Source organism: Planococcus citri, chromosome 4 (assembly GCF_950023065.1).
Source record: "Planococcus citri chromosome 4, ihPlaCitr1.1, whole genome shotgun sequence".
NCBI classification, from domain to species: Eukaryota; Metazoa; Arthropoda; class Insecta; order Hemiptera; family Pseudococcidae; genus Planococcus; species Planococcus citri.
The window spans coordinates 18,698,320-18,721,683 of record NC_088680.1 but is presented as its reverse complement, the minus strand read 5'-3'; the positions used below and the strand labels follow the sequence as shown (position 1 = coordinate 18,721,683).

The 23,364-nt window shown below is 35.0% G+C and overlaps 1 protein-coding gene and 11 non-coding genes across 16 annotated transcripts; all 12 read left to right on the top strand.

Annotated features, from left to right (window-relative positions):
* The first annotated feature begins 1,697 nt into the window (after positions 1-1,697).
* On the top strand, positions 1,698-22,952 carry lig (lingerer). Of its 5 annotated transcripts, none has more exons than XM_065365027.1 (21): positions 1,698-1,832; positions 2,417-2,592; positions 2,681-2,767; positions 2,844-2,948; positions 3,021-3,249; positions 3,323-3,598; positions 3,687-3,868; positions 6,805-7,255; positions 7,355-7,491; positions 7,564-7,863; positions 7,947-8,177; positions 12,768-13,124; positions 13,198-13,410; positions 13,499-13,631; positions 13,727-13,890; positions 16,978-17,163; positions 17,507-17,611; positions 17,980-18,282; positions 21,810-22,010; positions 22,101-22,212; positions 22,316-22,952. In XM_065365027.1, the coding sequence occupies exons 2-20, from the start codon at positions 2,467-2,469 to the stop codon at positions 22,176-22,178; spliced, it is 3,864 nt and encodes a 1,287-aa protein (XP_065221099.1). In that variant the 5' UTR covers positions 1,698-1,832; positions 2,417-2,466; the 3' UTR covers positions 22,179-22,212; positions 22,316-22,952. The 5 variants fall into 5 exon arrangements, with proteins under 5 accessions (XP_065221099.1, XP_065221103.1, XP_065221102.1 ...); XM_065365031.1 differs by having other exon boundaries at positions 1,825-1,963; positions 3,323-3,493; XM_065365030.1 differs by having other exon boundaries at positions 1,825-1,963; positions 3,323-3,529.
* On the top strand, positions 8,624-8,702 carry LOC135846124 (small nucleolar RNA Z195/SNORD33/SNORD32 family). Its single transcript, XR_010558902.1, has one exon. It is a non-coding gene; the product is annotated as a small nucleolar RNA Z195/SNORD33/SNORD32 family (small nucleolar RNA).
* On the top strand, positions 8,849-8,927 carry LOC135846130 (small nucleolar RNA Z195/SNORD33/SNORD32 family). Its single transcript, XR_010558907.1, has one exon. It is a non-coding gene; the product is annotated as a small nucleolar RNA Z195/SNORD33/SNORD32 family (small nucleolar RNA).
* On the top strand, positions 9,071-9,149 carry LOC135846125 (small nucleolar RNA Z195/SNORD33/SNORD32 family). The gene has a single exon (XR_010558903.1). It is a non-coding gene; the product is annotated as a small nucleolar RNA Z195/SNORD33/SNORD32 family (small nucleolar RNA).
* LOC135846128 (small nucleolar RNA Z195/SNORD33/SNORD32 family) lies at positions 9,296-9,374 on the top strand. Its single transcript, XR_010558906.1, has one exon. It is a non-coding gene; the product is annotated as a small nucleolar RNA Z195/SNORD33/SNORD32 family (small nucleolar RNA).
* LOC135846122 (small nucleolar RNA Z195/SNORD33/SNORD32 family) lies at positions 9,516-9,594 on the top strand. Its single transcript, XR_010558899.1, has one exon. It is a non-coding gene; the product is annotated as a small nucleolar RNA Z195/SNORD33/SNORD32 family (small nucleolar RNA).
* Positions 9,727-9,804, top strand: LOC135846131 (small nucleolar RNA Z195/SNORD33/SNORD32 family). Its single transcript, XR_010558908.1, has one exon. It is a non-coding gene; the product is annotated as a small nucleolar RNA Z195/SNORD33/SNORD32 family (small nucleolar RNA).
* Positions 9,980-10,058, top strand: LOC135846123 (small nucleolar RNA Z195/SNORD33/SNORD32 family). The gene has a single exon (XR_010558901.1). It is a non-coding gene; the product is annotated as a small nucleolar RNA Z195/SNORD33/SNORD32 family (small nucleolar RNA).
* On the top strand, positions 10,233-10,310 carry LOC135846132 (small nucleolar RNA Z195/SNORD33/SNORD32 family). Its single transcript, XR_010558909.1, has one exon. It is a non-coding gene; the product is annotated as a small nucleolar RNA Z195/SNORD33/SNORD32 family (small nucleolar RNA).
* LOC135846133 (small nucleolar RNA Z195/SNORD33/SNORD32 family) lies at positions 12,082-12,159 on the top strand. The gene has a single exon (XR_010558910.1). It is a non-coding gene; the product is annotated as a small nucleolar RNA Z195/SNORD33/SNORD32 family (small nucleolar RNA).
* Positions 12,218-12,293, top strand: LOC135846134 (small nucleolar RNA Z195/SNORD33/SNORD32 family). Its single transcript, XR_010558911.1, has one exon. It is a non-coding gene; the product is annotated as a small nucleolar RNA Z195/SNORD33/SNORD32 family (small nucleolar RNA).
* LOC135846127 (small nucleolar RNA Z195/SNORD33/SNORD32 family) lies at positions 12,375-12,452 on the top strand. Its single transcript, XR_010558905.1, has one exon. It is a non-coding gene; the product is annotated as a small nucleolar RNA Z195/SNORD33/SNORD32 family (small nucleolar RNA).
* Positions 22,953-23,364: the final 412 nt, after the last annotated feature.

Sequence of the window (23,364 nt, the reverse complement as noted above, 5' to 3'; positions counted from 1 at the left end):
TTTACTTTGAATAATCAATTTTAGGTCAGCATACAAATCGCCTCAACGTAGTTAAAAAATTAAAAAATAATTTTTTCAATTTTTTTCCAGAGTTTTTCGATTTTTAATGAAAAATACCTTACCAAAAACCGATGTTTTGGCCAAAATTTCCAAAATATGACTGAAAAATGGAGAAAATGGCCAAAATATGACGAATATGCGCTAAAAATGTCTAAAATATGCAAAATATGCACTAACAAGTTGGGCTCATTATACTCAGAATTGTATGATTCACAAAAATCCATAGGATATGCGCGATCTTCTGCGATGAATAAAAATATGACAAATCATAAAAATCCGAGCTCTAATTATATTATACATACAAGATACTCGACATGAATTTCTTGTTGAATTCATATCTGTTTGAAATGAATTCATCAGCAAAATTTAATACCTTTATTTTAAAGTTCATATGCTTTAAAAAGTGAATAATTGACTTAATTTTATCAGTTTTATAAAATCTTGCCAGTTTTTTTTTGTTTTGTTTTATAACAACAGAAATAAAAATGATTAACTATGTTTACATGTCTTTTTCCCCCTTATTCTTCCTTTTACAGCGATACAGGATTCGTGAAAAATGTAACACTGAATGGATTAATATTTATCTACTCGCAGTTCAATAACGATGAATGTGTGAATGACAATTGAGCTGTCTACTTTGAAAAATGAAGGCATCACGTCGTAATTCGAACTTCGAAGAATTTTTCTAACAAAATACTGGCCAGATACGTTTCCACCTTTCCTTTAAAAAAAAGTTGAAAGGTCGGAAAACAATCACTCCAATATCGTATTGTTAATAGATCTCATTTCCTGCATGAATCACTATTGAGTATTGACATTTCAAAAATACCGTTTGATGGTTTTAATCTTGAAATACGATAAATACTCTAATGACGATAATTCTTTCTTCCATTTTCCAATTCTCAGAATCATTTTTGTCTTAGGATAATAAGATGATATGTAAGAGCTAAGAGACGGCGTCACGCTGTTAAATTTCATAATGACGCGGCCCAAACTAACTGTATTACTTTGCTTCTGCCAGAATAAAAATATCCTAATGTTGGCGAAACGTAGAAATAGATAGTTTCATTTCAAGCTCTCGAGTTGTCATGCTTCGAAAAGCTCGTAACTCGCGAGGTATTTTTCTGCCCTGCCTCCTTCATTATTATTATTATTTCATTTACATTTTATTTAAAAGAGGGGAACGTGAAATTGAGTCAGCCTAATTTGATTTCACAAAAAGAAGTAAGAACCTCTTTTCCAGACAAAATCGATACTTGGAAAGACGCTTTCTTCCTAAGTGTACGAGCTTTTTAGCGGGAAAATAATGTACTTGCGGAGAGGAAAATGGGAAAAAGCTTGTTGATCAGCTTTTTTGCCGGAAAACTCGGTTCCGGTATTTTCCGAAAAATTTCTCAGAAAATTTTCTGTGATTTTCGAATAGTTAGGTAGGTGAACGTTTACCTATATTTTGATTATCGAATGAAACGACAACAAGACAAAATGTTAAATCTTGATTATAACTGCGATAGTTCGCTTTCAAATGATTAATTAATGTATTTTTCGAATTAATAATATCATTTAATTACAAAATAATTCGAAATAAATCGAAAAATACGAATAAAAAAAGAAAAAAACGAATAAATCCAACGTCACGTTTTCGGTAACGTCACCATTTCGCGCGACCGGATGCCACTATCCAGTATACGTTCGTAACACGTGGGATGTGAATTAACTTTTTTGTTTTGTTTGATCACATGACGAAAGTCTTATAATCTCCATGTCGTTCTGAGGTAGGTATGTTATTATTAAATTTCTTGGTTTTATTAATTTATTACGACATGTTCGATTAATTCCGTTGTTAGTTATGAATAAATCGGTTCTATGATCAAATTATCGTATCTGTAGAAATTCTCGTCGTCAGGTAAAGGTGCACTTTTCACTCACGATTCGTCATTCTCTCTGTTATTATTATTAATGGCGTCGCACATGTTTATTAAATATCCGGCTAAATTATTTTAAAATGGCGGTATTCAGCGGCGATAATTAAATTTCCGTATAAATATCCGATTTACCGGTACGAATAGTGATGCAACGTAGATATCGTATGTGCCGCGTATACTCGTTCTTTGTTAAGTCATAGAAGTGTTTATGGAAATGGCACACGAATAATCACGGCCGTAATAGCATAGTATAAATGGTGATAACACATCGTCTCTTCCTAGTAAACCTTGTTTATCGCTTACTAAGAATAATTCGAATCGAGAGTTAGGCTCGTAAGCCTACGAATTAACGATATTTGATTAGTTAGTGTAATCGTGTACGGTTTCGTTATCGTAGCTCGAATGTAATTCGGTATGTTTGGTGTGTATTTCAGGTTTTATAGTACTGTAAATACATTTGTACATAGTGGGTGTTTGTCACACAATGAGCATGGTGAACCGTGCTGCTGGACGCAGTAGCAAAAATGTTAAAATAGACACAGCTTCTGTTGCCAAACAACAGATCACAATTACAGAAAATGTCAAAAACACAGAAAAGGAGAAAAAACAGGTACCTAATTCTAAATACATTAAAATCAAATTAGCGTTATACGAACTCAGAGATGAGTAATGTGTTTGTTTATCGAATATTTTCGCAGCCAACTCCTGATCAAATTAGACTCGCATCTTTAATATCTGATAAAGGCGAAACGCAGTCGCGAGAAATACAAGAAAAATTGGATAAAGTAATTATTTCTACGATGTGTATCGATCGAGTCGATCGTATTAGATATTTGTAACCGGTAATGGTATTTTTCACAGATTAGAGATGTTACTTGCAAAACAGAAGATGAAATCGTCACAGCTTTATACGATTGCGATAATAACGAAGAAGCGGCTATTTCATACTTACTCGAAGGCAAAACAGTACGTTCGAGTTACTCTGCTCGATTCACCTGTTTCGGAGTAGGATATTGAAACTTCTCTGTGTGTTTTCAGGACGGCTGGTCAACGACAACTAAAAAGAAAAAGAATCGAGCTGCCAGCGCATCGAAAAACGACACGGCTGTAAATAATTTTAAAGAAAATACCGACAATTCCGAAGAATGGGATAAAGATACGTCAACGAATGCCGCCAACCAAAGCGATAAAAGTAACCGTGGATATCGCGGCCGACGAGGAAGCGGTCCTAGGCCAAATGATCGAGGTTCCTACAATAGAAACAAATGTAAGTATCGTCTACGGTCATCGAACTACCCTCCGAATCGTTCGCTAATTTGGAGACCTTTTTTTTTGTTCAGGGCGTGGACGTGAAAACAAAGAAAACGAACGCAACGCCGAAGACGGTAGCTCGAATAATGCACCTAGTGGTAGAGATTTCCGTGGCAGAGGTGATCGTGTCATGAACGGACCCTCCAGACTGGGCAGAGGAGGCCGAGGCACCAGAGGCGGTCGCGGACCCGGTACATCTCGTACGTTTCAAAGTAGAGATAATAATGATCGAGGAGGTAGTGGCTTCCCTAGAAATATCGATACCTGGAATAATCCAGAAACTGAGAATACTATTAGTAAAGTCGGTTCGTATCCGAACCCGTTCTAATTAAACCTCGGTTTGCTAATTATTCCTCGCTACGGTACATGTTAACGTGTGTTTATCTCGCGCAGATGAATTCCCCTCGCCCGAAGACTGGGATAACGAAGAGTACACAGGGTCTTTAGCCGATAGTAAAGTATTCACTCCTAGCACAACTGTTGAACCTGAGACTGCCGATTCAGCGCCCGTTATCGAAAGTGAGATTAAAGAAGAATCGTTATCGTTACAGATGTCGATGCAGTCCTCGCCAAATGTAAGTTTCTCTAAGCCTTCATCTTTCCTGATCGCGTTTTTGGGATTAATGGTGGATGTATCGATTACATGGTTGTAAATGTTGATGTTTTCCTTATCACAGTTTAAACCTCGGATCGCGTAAAAATACGAACATATTTTTACCTCACGTTATCAAAGTCATTATCGTCGAACGTTTCTCTATGTTTGTTTTTATTTTACCTACGTTTAATCGTTTTTAAATCCTTGAAAATTATGTTCGGTTACCAGTGATGAGTCATTGGAAAGGGGTGGGAAATTTTTCGTCGACTGTTTCATTCGCTAACGTGAATGATGATATCTGTATTCTGTACTATAATTTCATCAGATTTCAAAGTTGTAAACGTTGGATATTTACAATATTTCGTTAGGTTTTCTTCAAGTCCCTGGGAATGATGAAATTAACTGCATCGTTACTTCGCCGTTCTAGGTTTTATTTTAGTCGAGATGTTTGGCAAAGTAATCTAAGAATTAGATGAGCTTTTCTTTCAAAAAAATGAAAAAATATTGCATCAGGTGGGAAGAAATGAAGGCCAACTCCATTTTTGAAACCCGAAGTGATGATTTTCGTTCTCCTGCCTCTTTCAGTAATTTTCTTTCGGTTCTTTCTTGATTCTAGGTGAAAAATAATCAAATCTTGTGTGTTATTATGATCGAATGTTTTTCACCTGTGTAGCTAATAGCTATGTAGGTGACACGTGCAGTATGTTTTGAGTAGAACGGATCGGTTGTGAGTCATTGAGACGAGCGCGCATGCGCACTTCTTTTGTTTGGCTAACGAACCAGTTCCGTTATGTGTGGTTGTACTGGTTGTAGAATCATCAATGCTCGAGAATATTGAAGCCGGAAGAGGAAGGATGAAGGAGAAAAGAGCTGATATTTTTTTCTGAATGATTTCCTTTGATTTTGTGGCAGGGCTCGTATTCGGTCAATTTTTCAAAATTTTGGATCTCGCTTCGTTGCATAAAATTATAACGCCTCACTTAGTTTCGCTCTGTGGCCAAAAATTGCCAGAAAGCCTTAATTGTTGACAAAATTGTCACTTCTCACTCTTCCTCAACATTTTGCATAAAAAGAGTCACTGTTTCTCAAAAAAGTTGAAGAAATTCACTTTTTTCCAAAAAAGTTGAAAAAATTTACTTTTTTCCAAAAAAGTTGAAAAAATTCACACTTTTTTAAAACGAAAATTGAGAAAACTTCTCTTTTTTTACCGAATTGCTAGTAAAATCTTCCTTTCCAAAAAAATGTCCACTATCTCACTTTTTGAAAAAAATTGTAAAAAGTCTTAGTTTTTTTGGACACAAATTTTTTTTTCAAAAATTACTCAATAATCTTGCTTTGTGGTTGAAAATGACCAAAAAGCCATGATTTTTGCCAAAATTGTCACTTCTCACTCTTCATCAACATTTTTGAAAAAAGGCACTTTTTTTCAAAGAAATCGAAAAAAGGTCACTTTTTTAAAAAAAATGTTGAACAAGTCACTTTTTTCAAATATGTAGTTGAAAAGAGTCACTTTTTAACAAAAATTGAGAAAATTTCTCTTTTTTTTACCAAATTGCTAGAAAAATCTTCCTTTCCAAAAAAATGTCCACTATCTCATTTTTTTTTTAAAATTGTCCAAAGTCCAATTTTTGGACACAAATTTTTTTTCAAAAATTACTCAATAATCTCGCTTTGTGGCAAAAAATGACCAAATGCCATTATTTTTGCCAAAATTATCACTTCTCACTCTTCACCGACATTTTTCAAAAAAGAGTTACCTACTTTTTGTAAAAAGTCACTTTTTAAAAAAAATGTTGAACAAATGTCACTTTTTTCAAAAAAGTTGAAAAAAGTTACTTTTTTTAAACAAAAATTGAAAAAAATTATTTTTTTACCAAATTGCTAGAAAAAGATTCCTCTTCAAGAAAATGTCCAGTCAGAAGTCAATTTTTTTTAAAAAATTACTCAATAATCTTGCTTTGTGGTCAAAAATGACCAAAAAGCCATTATTTTTGTCAAAAGTGTCAACGTTTTCTCTTTTGCCTTCGTTTTCCAAATTAAGTCTTTTTTTGTACAAAAAAAAAGCAAAAAAGTCTCGCTTTTTTTCAGCAAAAAAGTACCAGTTATTTTCAAAAAGTAGATATTGCTTTTGGCCAAAAATTAACAAAAATTCTCGTTTTTAACAAATTGCTAAAAAAGTTTGCTTTTTTATCTGAAAATTGTCAAGAATTTGACTTTTTATCCTACATTACTAAACATTGTCTTCTTTTTGCACAAAAAAAAAATCAAAATTGATTGTCACTGCAGCTTTTTTGCCAAATTGGAAATTGTAAAATTTTCTTCAGTAATTGCCAACAAGTGTTTTTTTAAAGAAATATGTTGAGGTTGTTTTCGTGTTTTTATTCAAATGATTTGCTCACGTCTTGTAACTTTTTTGGAAGTTCTGAAGTTACTATTTTTTTTTTTTTGTTGAAAAATTGAGTACGAGCTCTGGGCTGGTAATGCTTTTTGGATGCTGATACCGATGACGAAAATCAAGTCAGATTCTGAAATTGAAATCAATTTCTTAAAAAATTCATATTTCGAGTTACGAATTGAAATTTTGAAAATTTTTGAGTTCTATTTTCCCCCTCAGAGCTTAATTTGGCACCGAAGAGTCTTATAAAATTTTGATTTTAACTCCTGTATGAAAATGTCTCAAACTTCGATGCTTTCTCTGTTCCTTGGATGTCCATTTTTGAGAATAAATGTCGAGTTTGATGTAAAAATTGAATTCATTGTTTCCTCAGATCCGAGGTTTCGCATCAAAATAATTGAATTCTGACCCATCCTTTGTCATAATCTATTCCTGCACCGCTCTCACCCTCTCTTCTTCTACGAATCTAGTTCTTTGTTTCTACGTAATTTCAACTCGATCGGTATATTGGCTGATTTCAGGCGCCCATTCAATCGATGGTCGCTGGTACTAATCAATTAACGCCGGCCGAACGTCAATACTTCAATCAGTTAACGGCACAAGCCAGCGAGAATCGCCAGAAGCAGGCCCAACAGCAAGCGCAGTCGACCGTACCGCAGCCTTCGCAACAGCCGGCCGGAATATCGGCGGGCAAGACACCGTCGCCAGCGCAACAACAGCCGTCGTCTGTGATATATAATTCGTCTATTACGTCTCCTCAGCAGCCGTTCAAGTCGCCCGTAACGCAATCGTTTGCCAGCGTTTCGCAGTCTACGTATCAATCGGTGGCGGCGTCTCAGCAGCCTCAACCGCAGCCGACGTACAACGCTATGGTCTCTTCGCAAACGTTCCAACAGTCGCCTAATGCTTCGTATCAAAGTCCGTCGTCGATTCCGGGTACCGGTACGGCAGCTTCCTATTCCAGAACAAGCTGTAAGTTGTCGATGATATTGATAATCAATCGGTACCTACTCGTTTCAAGTGAAATAATCGAGAATGATTTGTAATGAGCATTTTTTTTTTGTTACGCAGCCGAATACACGTCTTCGAACTTCAGCGACGTTATGAATAATTATAATTCGATGCACGTTGGTCTGCAGACGAACGGTTCGTTACCTCAGAGAAGTAAGCCTCAAAGGCCTACGTCTAGACAAGAAACACCCACCAAAGTAAGCCATCTAGCTTCACCTACAGAAGGGGAATCGGACGAAAAGACGCTAATATCTTGATGTGTTTTACAGGTGATGCCCGGATCCGTAGATATCCCTTCGGCGGACGGTTCGATCGCTATTAAATATTTAGACGCACAATTCAGCGCGGCGTTGGACTTCAACGCAGCGGATAACTTCGATGGTACGGCTTCCGGCGCCGATCAGTCCTCCGTCACGGCGGCCTTGTCTAACAAGTACTCGCAAAGCGTGGCAGCTAACGCGCCCCAACACGGTGACCTACCGTCCATCAATTCGTTCCAAGCCTCGCAGCAACCCAAACCGAATCTTCCATCTAGTACCATTGCCTCGGTTTTGAGTCAAACTAACGAAGTAAGTACCAACCTACGTAGGTGAACTTCTAAAGGATTTGTTTCCATCTCGATACTAATTCATAGTTGTTTGAATGTGTGCAGCTGTCGTCGGACGCATCGTTACAGAACGACAATAGCGTGTATTCATCGCAGACGATAACTAATTCGAGAATGGCGCCGGCTATGCAGGATTTGAAGAGTACGAGCGAAGTATCCTCGCTACCGTACGGTATCTCGGAAGCGTACCAATCGCAGCAACAGCCTCAGAGCTTTCAAAAGTCTACTAGCGTTTCGCAAACGTTTCGCGGATCGACGTACGGACCTACGACTCCGGTGAGTACGACAGCTAAATGATAGAACTCTTTGTTGGTGGGATTGTTTGTGTTTGAAAGCGTTCTGAATCGTAGGAATGATGGTTTTTATGACGATTGAATGTGATCGAAAGTGGTGAAATTGAAAATTACATATCTGACGATCGGATTGCTGTAGAGAAGTGAGTTGGCTGATGGGTGATTGAAAGGGAGAGAGGGGGTCCTAAATGATTCCAGAATGTGAATGATGGAAGAAATGGAGGAAAGTTTTTTGGAATGGAAATTTGAATTTTTTGATCTGAACTTCTCAATTCGTTGTAGTTTGAAAATTTTGAAAATGCTGCTAGTGTTGTGAGTTTTCTGACCGGGGGGGGGGGGGGGGTATCCTTGGTTTTTCACATTTCATTCTACAATTTTCGTTTTTTTTTTCAATCATTTTTAATTTAATACGTAAAATGATGAATTGATGACAACGATGATGATGTTTTATCCACCTTAAATGATATTGATGATTTTGATTTTAACATGCACTACCATCTGAGTTGTTGTTCCATTATTTTATTTTCATTTTTGAGAAATATTATGAGTTTTAGTTTTGTTTTTTATATTTTAATGATTTTTTTTTCCGAGTCGACTGATCTCAGTTTATTTTCTCCCCTCCCTTCTGATTGAAAAATAATTTTTAATTGAGGTTCTCACGATGATGATATTTTTTCCACCTTTAATGATATTGATGATTTGGATTTTAACATGCACTACCATCTGAGTGTGTATTTTTTCTCATTCTATATTTTTTTGAAAAGCTTCATTTTCACGATCATTGTAGTGTAGATTTATGTTGTTGTAAAGTCGTTAAGTTGATCTCTCCATTTTTTTTTTTTTGAAAAATAATTTTCAATCTAATGTTTGAATGATGACAGCGATGATGATGTCTTATCCACCTTAAATGATTTTGATGATTTTGATTTTAACATGCACTACCATCTGAGTTGTTGTTCCATCATTTTATTTTCATTTTTGAGAAATATTATGAGTTTTAGTTTTCTTTTTTATATTTTAATGATTTTTTTTTCCGAGTCGACTGATCTCAGTTTATTTTCTCCCCTCCCTTCTGATGGAAAAATAATTTTTAATTGAGGTTCTCACGATGATGATATTTTTTCCACCTTTAATGATATTGATGATTTGGATTTTAACATGCACTACCATCTGAGTGTGTATTTTTTCCCATTCTATATTTTTTTGAAAAGCTTCATTTTCGCGATCATTGTAGTGTAGATTTATGTTGTTGTAAAGTCGTTAAGTTGATCTCTCCATTTTTTTTTTTGAAAAATAATTTTCAATCTAATGTTTGAATGATGACAGCGATGATGATGTCTTATCCACCTTAAATGATTTTGATGATTTTGATTTTAACATGCACTACCATCTGAGCTGTTTTTTCATAATTTTATTTTCATTTTTGAGAGATTTTAGTTTTATTTTTTATTTTAGTGATTTTTTTTTCGGATCGACTTAATCCAATTTTTTCTCCCCCTCCCCTCCGTTTAAAAATTATTTTCAATTCAGGTTTTGACGATGATGATGTTTTTTCCACCTTCAATGATATTGATGATTTTGATTTTAACATGCACTACCATCTGAGTATTTTTTTTTCATTCTACATACATATATTATTTTGAAAAGCTTCGTTTTTATGATTATTGTAGTCTTAACTACGTTGTTAAAAAATCATTAATTTAATCTCTCTCCATTTTTTTTTTTTTTTTTTTGAAAAATATTTTTCAATTTATTACAATATGAATATACCTAAGTATGAATGGTGACAACGATGATGATGTTTTTTCCACCTTTAATGATATTAATGATTTTGATTTTAACATGCACTACCATCTGAGTTGTTTTTCCATCGTTTTATATTCATTTTTTGGAAAAATTACTACTTTTTGTTACGTTTTTCACATGCGATGATGGTTTTTTTTTCAAGTCCATTGAATACGTTACACGTACGTTTATGCCAATTAAATTAATTTTCTACCCTCTATCTCTCGTTAGAAAAATGAATTTTGAACTTGTTTTTGACGATGATGATGTTTTTTCCACCTTTAATGATGTTGATGATTTTAATTTTAACATGCACTACCATCTGAGTATTTTTTCATGTTTCATTTTCGTTTCTGTTTTCTATCTTAACGTTTTTTTCATTTTTTTTTTCGCTCAATGACTCCTATTTCATTTTTTTTTTCAGTGCCTTCTATTTGGTTTATCATTAAGTAATGTTTTTTTCTCTTTTTTGTTACCCTTTTACCTTCAATGATATTTTATTCCTGCAGTTTTAAGGAGGATTACGTATGTAATGAAAAAATATCAGTTTTTTTTTTCGTTCTCGAGATAGAGAAAAATATCACTAATACAAAATGTTTGAATCTCCCTACCCTCTTCGAAAAACTTGAAATTCTGTCTAAAATGTTGAGCAATTTTTTGGTCAAGGAGGGATTGGCATTTCAGGGTGCAGAGCGTTCAATTTTTATTATTTTAATCAAGTTCAGAGCAAATTATGTGATCTTAATGGAACTTTTAGATAAAAAGACTGGACTTTCATCAGATTTTTTGCGAAACTTTGGCAAAATACATATCCCCCCCCCCCTCAATTAAGTAATTACTAGATCAGAGAAAAAGATCAAGAGAACCTGTAGAACGTTGTGTAATTTATATTTGACATGAAAAATTTCTCAACTTCGAAAGAAATTGTTCAAAAATTGAAAACGTGAAAAAAAATTCACAAATTTGTGATTTTACTTTATAATATAATTAATTTCTCTATCTGCCAAACTTCGAAAAAAAATCGCTCGAAAATGATTATCCTCCTCGTTTTGTTTTCATGAAACAGAATTGAAATTTTCATAGGGTAATTCATCCCCCCTTCCCCCCGATTTCCTTTTCCCATATTTTGAGAAAATTATCTAAGTTCCTGGAATTCGCAATTTTTTTTTAAACAATCCAACTGGTTGGATAAATTTTTCCAAGAAATGGACCAGTTTACGTGTCATATTTTTTTCAACACCAAAAGTTTCGAATCCAAAAATAAGTAATTCCTACTTGATGAAATTTTTGAGATTTTTTTATTTTAAGGGGCTAAAAACATAATCCTTTGATAAAAAAATTGAAGAATCGAGATAGAAGTTGAAAAAATTCCCAAAGAAATGATTTTGAAAAAAATGAAAAGAAGTTTCGAAAATATTTCCAACAGTTTGGTAGTCTTTTCTCCGAATTAACCCCCCTCCCCCCAAATTCACTCTATAATTTCATCATAAAATGGGATGGATTTTAACTGAAATTAATTTTCAATTATAGAATTACATAGTCAAATTCATTAAAATTTAAAAAAATCTAGATGAAAGTTATAGAAATTTCAAAAACTTGAAAATTTTTAGGTTAGTTGATTTTTTGATTTTTGGCCAATTTTTGTACACTGAAAACCGACTCATTTTGTATGAAAAGTTCGTGAAATTTGAAATATATATGTTCATCTTGAATACTCAAAAAATAACTTTTTGATTCATTTTTACATTTTGAAGCGATGCTTGTCCATTTCGTGCTTCTTTATCAAAGCATCCAGCGAGATAGTTGAGTTTGGAGTTCGGAAGCGAGAAGTGACTCTCAAAAATTGAGTCTTTGTTGAAAATCGAAAAATCAACCAGGATGACTAAGAATATAGTGGTAGGGGTAGAAGGGTTAAAAGGAGGGGGAGGGGTACCATTTTGCCTCCAAATATTCAACATTTTGAGATTTATTTTCTCCCTCTCCTCGTTTTCATATTTTAATCTTATGAATTTCACAATTGAAGTTTTTCCAGAATATTTTTATTTTTTTCGGAAATGAGTATTGGGCGAATTTTGTGAATTTTTTCGGCTTACTAATCTCCATTGACGATGATGATGATTTTTCCACCTTGAATGATACCGATGATTTCAAGTTTAACATGCACTACCATCTGAGTACCTATTTATTTTGAATTGGTTTATTCCTTTGTGCATTTCATTAACAATTTTTGGGCTCTCATATAACGATGATGATGATTTTTCCACCTCAAATGATACCAATGATTTTGAGTTTAACATGCACTACCATCTGAGTACCTATTTTATAGCTCCTTGTTTGCATTTTCAACAGTTTTTTTCATCTCTTTACATTTCATTTACAATAATTTGAATCACACGTGACGATGATGATGATTTTTCCACCTCGAATGATACCAATGATCTTGAGTTTAACATGCACTACCATCTGAGTACATTTGTGATGATCTCAATTTTTTTTAAATAATTCATTTTTCATTTTTTACATTATAATTTTATTCCTCATCGAAAAAAGTCTCTCAATTTGAGAACTAACATACCGTAAGAGAAAGATGGTCGTACAAACTCTTTTTGATATTTGGACGAGTGTTGGGAGGGGGTGGTTTCGTATTCCTCAAATTTGATAAGTACGTAGGGTTTTTCCAACATTTTTGCCAGTAATTTTCAAGTGTTTTTTTTTCGCGATTCTTTTAGAGTATTTTAATGACCTCTCTTACTAACGTTTAGTTTGTTTTTTTGTTCCAATTTCGCAGATAACGACGAGCGCCGGAAACGTGTACTCTGGTCAGCAACAGCAACAGGCCTCGCAGCCTACGCAACAGCAACAAACGCAGCAACAGACGCCTCAACCGCAACAACAACAGTCACAGATCAGCGGTAGCGGCGTTTCGAGTGGCGGTAGCGGTACGGGAGCCGGCAGCGGCGCCGGTACAGCGTATCCGACCAGTTCGACGTCTTTCTCGGTGTATAGTAGTAATAGTCATAGCGTCGCGACGGCCACGCCGCCGCTACATAATTCCGTTTATCATAACAGCTCGTACCATCCGTCGGTTACGGGCAGTTTTCCTTCGTACGTGTCGTATCCGGGATCGCTGATGCAGCCGTATCAGGTACGTGGATCTAATATATACCTCTGTCTGTATCTTATCGAGTTATTTTACGATGGTATGATTTCGTTTTCAGGGAGGCGCTGCCGGATTAACCCAAGCTCCGTACCTGGGAACGCAGTATGGCGGCCAATCTTTGCCTAGTCTCGGCGCTACCTACGGAGCAGCACCGTTCCATAGTAACTACGGCGTTAGCGGTAATATGCAAACTCCCGTAGCCACTTTACAACAAACCCATAAGATTTCCAGCTCGTTATCGACCAGCGCCGCTGGAACGAAGGATACGCAAGTGAGTGGAGATTTTCTCAATTGTAATCAACGGTGCTGTGTGTCGATGAAGGATGTGTGTAATAATCGAATTGTTTCTATTTTCGCAGTATGATAATTTACAAAGTATTACGTCGGCATCTAGTAATACGGCGAATACGACTAGCGGTAGCGTGATTAGCGGATTATCTCAACCGTCGTCGACGACGTCGTCAGCGAAAGTTACGTCTAGTTCAACTTCAGGTGTGTATTTAGCCCAGATTAGAAGATCATCGAGTCGAACGTGAGTCCAAGTATACGGGAATATGATACTAATGAGAATATTTTTCCAATTACAGGTAGTAAATCGAGCGGCATGTTACCGAGCATTCCACCCGGAGTAGCGCCTCTATTAGGACCCCAATATATTATGAGTCAAGGTACCTTACCGCTGTATCAGCCGGCGTTCACGTTAAATTACGACGATATTCAGTATTTGCAACGTGGAATGCATCCGCCTATGGTGAGTGAAAACGTTTTAGAATCGAGAATCAATTTTTGGTTCGTTGTTTTACTACTTGTGAACTCGTTCTTGGAATCAGAAGGGTACTAAAAGGGTCCCTATTGAAAATGTTTTCAAACGAATTGTGCATTTAACCCTAGAGTTCATTCAAGTTACTAGGAAAATTTCGATCTGGGCTCTCTTTCTCTTTCAATTTTGAAAAGCTTTCAGATTCAGTTTTTGGCGATTTTGAAAAGTACGCAAAATCGACTGAGTTTGAGAGAATGAAAACTGTAACGAAATCGAGAAAAAAAAAACTTACACATTTAGTTCAAACCCCCCCCCCCTCCCCACTTCCAAAGGGCTTTCCTATCTAAAAAGAGAACTCTTCAAAAGAAAATGTTCCTGGCTACTGATAACTGGCAGCTAAGTCATTGAAAAATTTTAATCTGAACCCCCTCCCCTCCCCCTTCCCAATGTTACGAAAACCGAATCGTACGTATAAGTGATGAGTAATAATTCCAATTTTTCGTGGTTCAGTCAGAAATTTAAAATTGTTGGGAATTGAATTCAGTTTGAAAAAAGAATAAGTATACGAAAATTCAAAAAAAAAAAAAATCAAGTTTTGAAGTTTTGAGCTGAGTTGGAAAAAACTAGAAAAATCATTCAAAAGCCAAGTTTCATTTGGCTGACGTTCTATTTTCGACTTCTCAAATCGATAAGCATCGTTTATTTTGGACTCTCTCTAGCTTTTCGTTGATTTTTAGATTTTCTGGTTTTGAAAAATACCATAGAATTTCTCATTATGAAATTCAACGCACTACAAACTTACGAGTTGATTAATAATTCATGCTCTCATGTCTCCTTCAACAGACTTTAGCAGAGTTTTCCTAAACACTTCTCTGATGGTTCAAACGTCAAGGCTCGAACCCAGCTACTTTTCAACGTTTTGGTTACTGAAGTTGATTTTTTTTTGGAAACAAATTTTCAAAGATTATTTTTTTCATACATCTTGAAGGAAAAAAAATGTTGAAAATCAACAAGTAAATAATTTGCAAAAGTGATCAGGTTTTTTTTTCTAAAATTCTGAAAGTTATGCTTTGTGTCAAGAATATCAAAAAGTGGTCGCCTTTTCACTAAAAATTCCAAAAATTACCTTTTGCAAAAATTGTCAAAAATTCTCGCGTTTTCGGAAATTGAGAAAACTTTTCTTTTTTGAAAATTTTCAATTTTCCTGCTTTCGTATGAAATACAGTTCCTACAATTTTCAATACAGGAAACTTGACTTGATACGAGTAATATTCAACCAAACAAAAGTCCTGTTTTCTACAAAATTGCTCGAGAGCTTTTTTTTGTCGATTTTTCCCTCAAATTCTTTCATTTAACGAATTGTTTGAAAATTATTGTATTTTTTTTTCAAAAAATTTCAGTTTCACTTTTTTATAAAATTGGTAAAAGTCTTGATTTTTTCACAAAAATTGAAAAAAAGTCTTGCAATGACAGACATGTTCACTTTTTAACGAAGTTGTTGAAAAATTTCACTTTTTCTCAAGAAATTTCGAAGTCTTACCTCTTTCTAAAATTGGTCTAAAACTCTCTTATTTCCACCAAAATTTAGCAATATTGCCAGAAATGGCAAAATATTTCACTTCGTTGCCAAGAATTGTCGAAAAGTCTCGTGTTTTTTTTTTTCACCAAAAAGTTGCAAAATGGTCTGCAATTTTTCAATTTAAAATGTTCTGTTTTTTTTTTTTTTGGTGACTTTCTCCACATTAAAATGTTTTGCTCGCGTTTGGTCACTTTTTTGATTGTTTTTTTGAGCTTTTTATACTAAAGTTGCTTTTTTGGGGAAAAAATTAACAAATAATTTTGAAAAAAATCCTATCTGGCAATTTTTTTTTCAAATATTCGTAGCTGAAGGGTCTTTTTGTATCAACTTTACCTAAAAAAAATGCAATTTTCAGTCTCATATCCTCCGATTACGGTTAACCTACTCTCCCAACGAGTAAGGGAAAACAGAATTGATTTGCCCAAAGCTTCTGAAGGGGAGAGAGGTGAAAGCTTCGTTGCATATCGTGTAATTATGATGTTCAGCTCAAAACTGACCTCACCTCTCGAATGCACGTGTTTTTGATTCTGAAACTTTCACGAAAGTTGAGCTTTTGAATTGAAAATTCCACTTTCAAAATGGCGCTGTAGGTGCGAACTATGGTTCAAAATGTACATAATATGTAAAATCGTCATCGACGTTGATAACTTTTAATGGAAGGGAGCACCTCCCCCAACCCCCCTTCGAAATTTGGGGCGACGTTTGAAAAAAATGATCGAAATCGAGCGATATAACATTGAATTATGTTTTTGAAGGTGCTCAACCCGGATATGTCCTTATTTTTTCGATCTGACCCTTTCCACCCCCCCCCCGCTTCTCTCCAGCTTCTTTACGCGGTCTAAAACTGGAAATATCTACGAAGTAATCTAACCCCCCCCCCCTTAATTCGAGGTGTCAATGTGTAAAGAAATTGGCATAGCAATGTGACGTATCGAAATTTTTTCATGTTCTCGAATGTGCTAAACGCAAATAAGATCTCATTTTTTCGTTTCAATTTTTCCTAGCCCAATGAACTTTCGCTAGGAATGTCCATTGGAAGCACAGAGAAACATGGAAGGGTCAAGTCGAAAAAATAAGGTTATTTTTGGCGTTTATGTATCGCATGACTTCGTAATTTTTTTACAATTTTACCCCCAAATTTAGAGGAGAGGCTCCCCCTTCAATCGTGAGTTCCCATAAAATCAAACTTTTTTCAATAAATGCAAGTATCTGCTAGTTATCGACGGTCAAGTTTGGTCAATAAATGTCTGTGGGAAGTATTGTTGGAAGGGTGGGGGGAGGGGGAGTGGCTCCTTTAGAAATGGGATGAGGGAAACTCGAGGTATATTCGAGTTTTTTTTTTTATTCTGAACAATTTTTACTCTCGATTTGGAGTTCAATTTTGGGCAGCTTTGATGAAAATCGCTAAAAACCAGGATTCGAAGGATTTATTGTGCAACTTCTCAATTTTTTTCTTATTGTGTTAATTCGCATACTAATTAGATTTTTGATTGTTTCAGCCTACGGGATTCGTAGATTTGCACTATCCGGCAGCACCTCAAACGAATTTGGCCGCAGCCGGACGCGATACATTGAGTGTTCCTTTCTCGACGATATCGGACGTAAGATTCCCACGTCCGGATAACACAACGTCTCCCGTACCTCCGGCGGCCGCAGCCGCAGCTAACGCATCTCTATCGCAACAGGTTAGTGACCGTGTGTGTGTGTGTGGTGTGCGTGGGTGTGTTTCGAAGGTATGTAAAATGATGTGTGTATACGCTTAAGGGTGGATATTTGCGTGTGTGGTGTGATCTGTGTGTGTATGTGTGTAAGATGATGGCACGATTTATGTACGTACCAAATAAGAAGCACGACGAGTAGAGAAAGACTCTAAAAAAAAGACGGTCAAGCGTCGATGTACGCTCAAAAAAAAAAAGAAGATGATCATTTTTTTGGCATTTTGATCGATCGTCTCGTGGTCTGTCTCTCTGTCTCTGGCCGGCTTTGGCTTTGGTATCGTATAAGAGAGATTGTATTTGTAATGTTTAGAATACGGCGCCAACGCATCAACAACCCCATATGCCATTGTTGCAGACGTACGCGGCAGCTTATATCTATCCATCGTACCAGCAGTACACGACGCCAGTCTATCAGGTATGAACACGAAACCGAATTGTTGTTGTTGTTGTTGTTGTGTCCGCAAAAAATACGACCTACCTACCTACCTCTACTACCACCTAAGTAGCCTACCTAAATAACTAGACCTACTTAATGTACTCCCTCGTACGCTACTACTAGTAAAAATAACCAGTATATCCAAGGCATACTGGGGGGTAACGTATTTAGTTCATAATGTTTTTTTGTTCTTTTTTTTATTTTTTTTAATATTATCTACTTATCTAATTACACCGAGCTTTTCAGCTTTTGGGTGATATTAATCTTGCTTCTTTTTTTTTTCTCGTTAATCTGTGTTCTAAGTAGTCTTCTATTTTTTTTTCATTACTCATTTTGTACTATCGAAGGTGGCACCTACCGCAACGCCAGCCGCTCCCGGATCGTCGAATAACGCCGCTCTGACGGGAACGCCATTCGCCAAAGCTCCTACCGGATACAACTCGACCGGATACGCGTCGCAATACGACTCGTTGGGTAATAACCAAGCTAACGTCGGAGATTACACGAAAGGTAACTCGGCCAGCTCGTACTCGAACGCGCAGCAGTCCAGTAAAGCGAACCCTAACGCTAGTAACGTCTCCGGTCAAAATGCCAACAGCGGTAACAGCGATTTATCTATGTATGGGAAGTCGCATACGTCTTTGACGAAGGTGAGCCATGTTTTTAACCGCATCGACGAGGGATGGTCTCCGGTGAGGAGTTTTTTTCGAGAGTTGATTGGAATTATTGTTGTTGTGTTGAAAATTCGATGGATCGGTATCTCGAATGGTGTTAAGTTTAGTACATAGATTCTGAGATTTTTGTGATATATTTTTTTGTCTGTGACTATCGAGTCTCTAGAAACAGCCATAGCCATAGCTCGTGAGTCGAACTTTGACACATCTATAGGATTAAAAATGACAAGCGGTCCTAATGATTTCATTCAATTTTTCGTACGAGTTTCGGTTGATGGTCGTGTAAGGTGGAAATGATTATTCCGGGCCCAATCGTGTCGTGAGTAAGGAAGGAAGGAGGGGAGGGGGGCTCGAAGACGTATATCTCAAGACTAGTCGAACGAAAAGCGAACTTGGTGAAACGGGCGAGTAAATGGTCAATTTTAAATCGATAATCGAAATTCGAACGTTCGAGGTCGACGCTTATTTTTTTCATAGGTAAAAAAGTTGAAAACCAAAATTTAAAAATTTGAAAAAAAAACTTCAGTGAACACACTTTTTTATTCTCTTTGTAACAAACGAATTTTTTTCGAAATTGATCTCAGAATTCTTCAGGGGTCCAAAATCTCTCAATTTCTTTCAAAATTCAAAACGAAATCCAAAAGTGGAAGTAGCATATTGATGGTTTTAATTTGAGGATATTGAGTTCGAATATTGATTTTTTTGCGATTTGATCTCTTTGAGGCACCCTCTCCCCGTAGGCCCTTGAAGATAGTAGAACTTCCAAAAAGTTGGAAACGACGACGTGTGAAGTCTCGTTTGTTAGATTTTTGATAGTGCCAAATTCGAATATTGATTTATTTTTTGGATTCGAATTTGGGTGTTCCCCTCACTCCCTCTTTTTTTCCAAAATGGAGAGTTAGGGTGACTCGGAGAAGTTGAACTCAAAATTGTATTAGGAATTTGATCTGAGTAACGTTAAATTGTTGAGATCGACGCGCAAGAATTTTGTTTTCATTTTTCGGCAGTTTTTCCCCGAAATTGGTAGACTTGACTCCCAAAATGCATTTTTTTCTCAATCGAAGTTTTAGTTCAGCGAGAATAACTAGAATAACTCTGGTTCCCAGGTTTGGAAGATGCTCACAAAAAAGACATGCGCGAGATGAAATTATTTCATACAGGCTCACTTTTTACCGAGCTGAAATTTACTGTTAAACTTTCATTAAAATCCGATGGGTAGTAGAGAGAGCGGTATGAAAACCAGGTGAAATTCATTTCATAGCGTCAGGCTTCAAAGTCCAGTATTGAATTTGAGAATTTGATTTCTGATTCCTGGAAAAGGTTTTTTTTTGGGATTTAGTTCTGGAATTGGAATATTTTTTTAATGACGAAGAACTCTTCGTCGATGTTGGATTCGTGAGTAAAAATCTTCTAATTTCAAAAATTGGTAATTTTTTTAGAAAAGAAGTTTTTTGATATTTATAAGTAGCGAAGAGTTGTGTTGAAACTTGAAAAATTCACAATTCGAAAAATTTTGGAAAATGGTAATCTTTCATGTTTTTCTGATTAATGTATGTACTTGAGGTGCAAGCTTTAAAAAGCACCGAATTAGAACGTCGGAGCCGAACTTGACACTTGAGGTTGCATATTTTTTACGGAAAAATATCAACAAAAAAAACTCTGGAGCCGAGTAGGGCCCTGAAGTCAAAAATAACGACCTTCAGCTCCTACGAGTATTTGCCCTAAAATTGATCAAAAATTCTACTTTTTGGCCAAACTTGCGAAAACGTCCTTTTTTTTAAATCTAAACTTTGAAATTTTTCATTTATTTGCCTTTTTTTTTTTGAGATTTTTTTTCTTGTTCACTTCAAAAATAGAAAAATTTTGTTTTGAATAATTTTAACTGAATCATTTGAAAAAATTTTCTGTGGCCGGGAAGTCTTGTTGTTTTGTCAAACTTGCCAAAAAGTTCTCATATTTTGTCAAAATTTAAAATAGCTAAAAAAAAATCTTGCTCATTTCCATTTTTTTCAAACAAGCTCAATTCAAGTATTTTCTGTTTTGTAAAAAATTTTGATTTTTCCGTTTTTTCTAGTTGTTCTTTGAAAATGAAAAAAATTGAATTTTGACTTGATGAATTTCAACTCGACTCCCTCCCCTTTCACTAATTGAAACATCTGAAATAATTTACTGTAGGAAGTCCCATAATTTTGCCAAAATTTAAAATTGCTAAAAAAAATCTTGCTCATTTCATTTGTAACAAACTCAATTGATTTTTTTCTTCTTTCAAAATTTTGATTTTTTTAAATTTTTTGTTTTATTAAAATGACAGAAAAAAACGTTGAGTGAATTTTCACCTCTGTATCCCTTCAAAAAAAGTTGTAAGTAAGACACTCCTTTTTTTCTGCCAATTTTCGAAATTTTTTGTTCACTGTCTCTTTTCTTTCTTTCGACATTTTTATTTTCTTATTTTTTCAAAACAGAAAAATTTTGACTCGAATCTTCCCCCACACTTTTTTTTAATTATTATTATTGTTTAAAGCTTCTCTATAAAAATTCTGTTTTTGGTTCTCAACTTCTCATGTTTTTCAAGTCACTTAAAGTTTGAATATAAGTTTTCTGTAAAATTTTAATTTTTAGGAAAATATGTACATAGAGGTTTTGATTCTGATTCAATGAAAGAAGGAGCTCTGATGCTTTCACATTGAATAAATTCATCAATTTTTGGACAAAAGCAGCAATGGACTTACTCTCTGCCTTGGACCATTATCGTTGCTGCGATTTTGATTGTTTTAGTTGTCGATTGGGAACCTATTGGTATTTGAAACGTTGATTCTTAGAATTTGATTTTTTTTAAGCTCTTTTATCAGATTTCGAAAGCGAGTTAATTTATTGATTGGTTTTGATTTATCACATTTTGATGTGTAATCGATTTCTAATGTTCAATTGCTGCGTCGATTTCGGAAAATTTATTCATTTTTTTTTCGTAAATGTGAGAAGAATTTTTGTTAAGGGTTTGAAAAATGGCTAATGCAATGATGTATCGATAGTTCATCTAATTACATCCTTTTTTTTTGCATTGTTATGGACGTTTTTGATTTAGATCAGAATGTTTTCATGGCTCAGATCATAATTCAACTGGATATGACCCCCCTCCCCTCATTTCTTCTGCTTTAATATGAGATTCCTCAGTCGCCATTTTCACCATAGTAATCCTTTGGTGATGTACGACTTTTGACTAATCGATAATCGTTCATTTGATTATTAGTCGGTCCATGATGAATAATTGCATTTTTTTATAAATATGAAATTGAGCTGGTAGTTTATGGACGATCCATTGATTTTTCGATCAATCAACGATCAATTAATTTTAATAAACTGGTTTTTTGAAGAAAAAAAAATATTTGTTGGATCTGAGATGAATGTTATAAATTTTCAAAATTTTATTCGTTCATCGATCACTGATTAATCGTGTAATTTGATTTTAAACGAGTTGTTTTTTTTTCTTCATTTTTTTTACGCAGTCATACGACAAACAGACGTTCCATTCGGGTACACCGCCACCGTTCACGATGCCAGGTAGCGGACCAACTTCTAGTAATTTGGGCAACGTGCCGAATGTAAGCGCTGCGGCCGGATATGGTCCTCAGCTATTTATACCAAGTGTACCATCAGCGGCTGCGGCCCATCAGCAACATCATTTGCATCAGAATACACATCATCAGGTGAGCAAAGTAGATGATTCATCAATTGATACAACCAATTGTACATATTTCTGAATAGTTAAATTAATCGTTGGTGATTTTGTTTCGCAGGACGGTGGAGATATTCGTAACAGTGGAAATAGCGAAAGGAACTTCTTCTTGTCGTCGAATCGGTCGACTTACCGCTGAATATCGTAATACGCAAATATCGTCTTAACATCCCGTAAGTGCTTTTTATTTTTTTTATTTTATTTTATTTTGTGTAAGGGCAGGGAAATTGATACGATTGACAAGGTTTCTAAAATTTGATTTATTTTCTCACGTAGGTTTAATTGGTGCCCGTTTCATGTGTGACAAACATTTTGCATAAATTTTTCATTCAAAAGGATCACCTTTACACAATACCTACTATCTCTCGAATCGCAAACGATGCGAAAAAATGGTTATGAAAAATATCCAAGTTAAATTATTGATAATTTATTAATTTGAAATTTTCGTCGATTTGAATATACTATTTTTGATTTATATGTTGAAAAAAACAAAATGAAAGTTGAAATTTATATGTATTTTGGAAATGTAATAATACTGTGTTTTTGTTTTTGCTGTTTGTAATGTTTTTTTCTCCCTCTCATTCTCTTTTTTTGTCTTACGATTTATTTGTTCGTATTATTCTATTAATTGGAAGCTAAAAAAAATTAATTAGTGTACTATATTACTTAGAGGTAGTTATTTTTATAAATTTAATTACGCTGTTTGCGATCGCAATTAAAAATACTATTTACACAAAAGTGGTTTATGTTTTGGGCTTTTATATACGCAAAACAATAATTTGTATAATACATGTAGGAAAGGATCGTTGAAAATTATATATATTTTATATATTTTTAGTTGTATTTTTTTTATGAATATTTAATACTTGAGTATATATACGATTGATATATATAATACATTTTTTTTCTCTTCTTTTTTTTCTCCTCTGAATTTAAGTACCTTTAACCAAATATTGGAAATTGTTAGTTTGTTCGCATAATAACGATACGATTATGTCTGAAGAATTTATAATAAAAAAGTTATTTTCGGTGTAAATGTAATAATTCAGTGGTTTTTTTGGTATAATGGTGGGGAGGGAGGAACTGGTGATGAGTAGGTTATATTTCAGTGGGTGAAAAGATCAGTTTTTTTTTAATTTTTTAATTTTTAGAGTTACGAAAAAATGTTTCAAGCAGTGTTCCAATAGGAAACGTTAATTTCAATTTTTTCTAGTGTCTCAGTGGCATACATAAAATAGTGTGACGAGAATGAATCTGTTGCTCTGAAAAAGTCAATTTGACTGAAAATTTCTAATGCTGATGTTTGGTGGATGACTCGTTTTGAA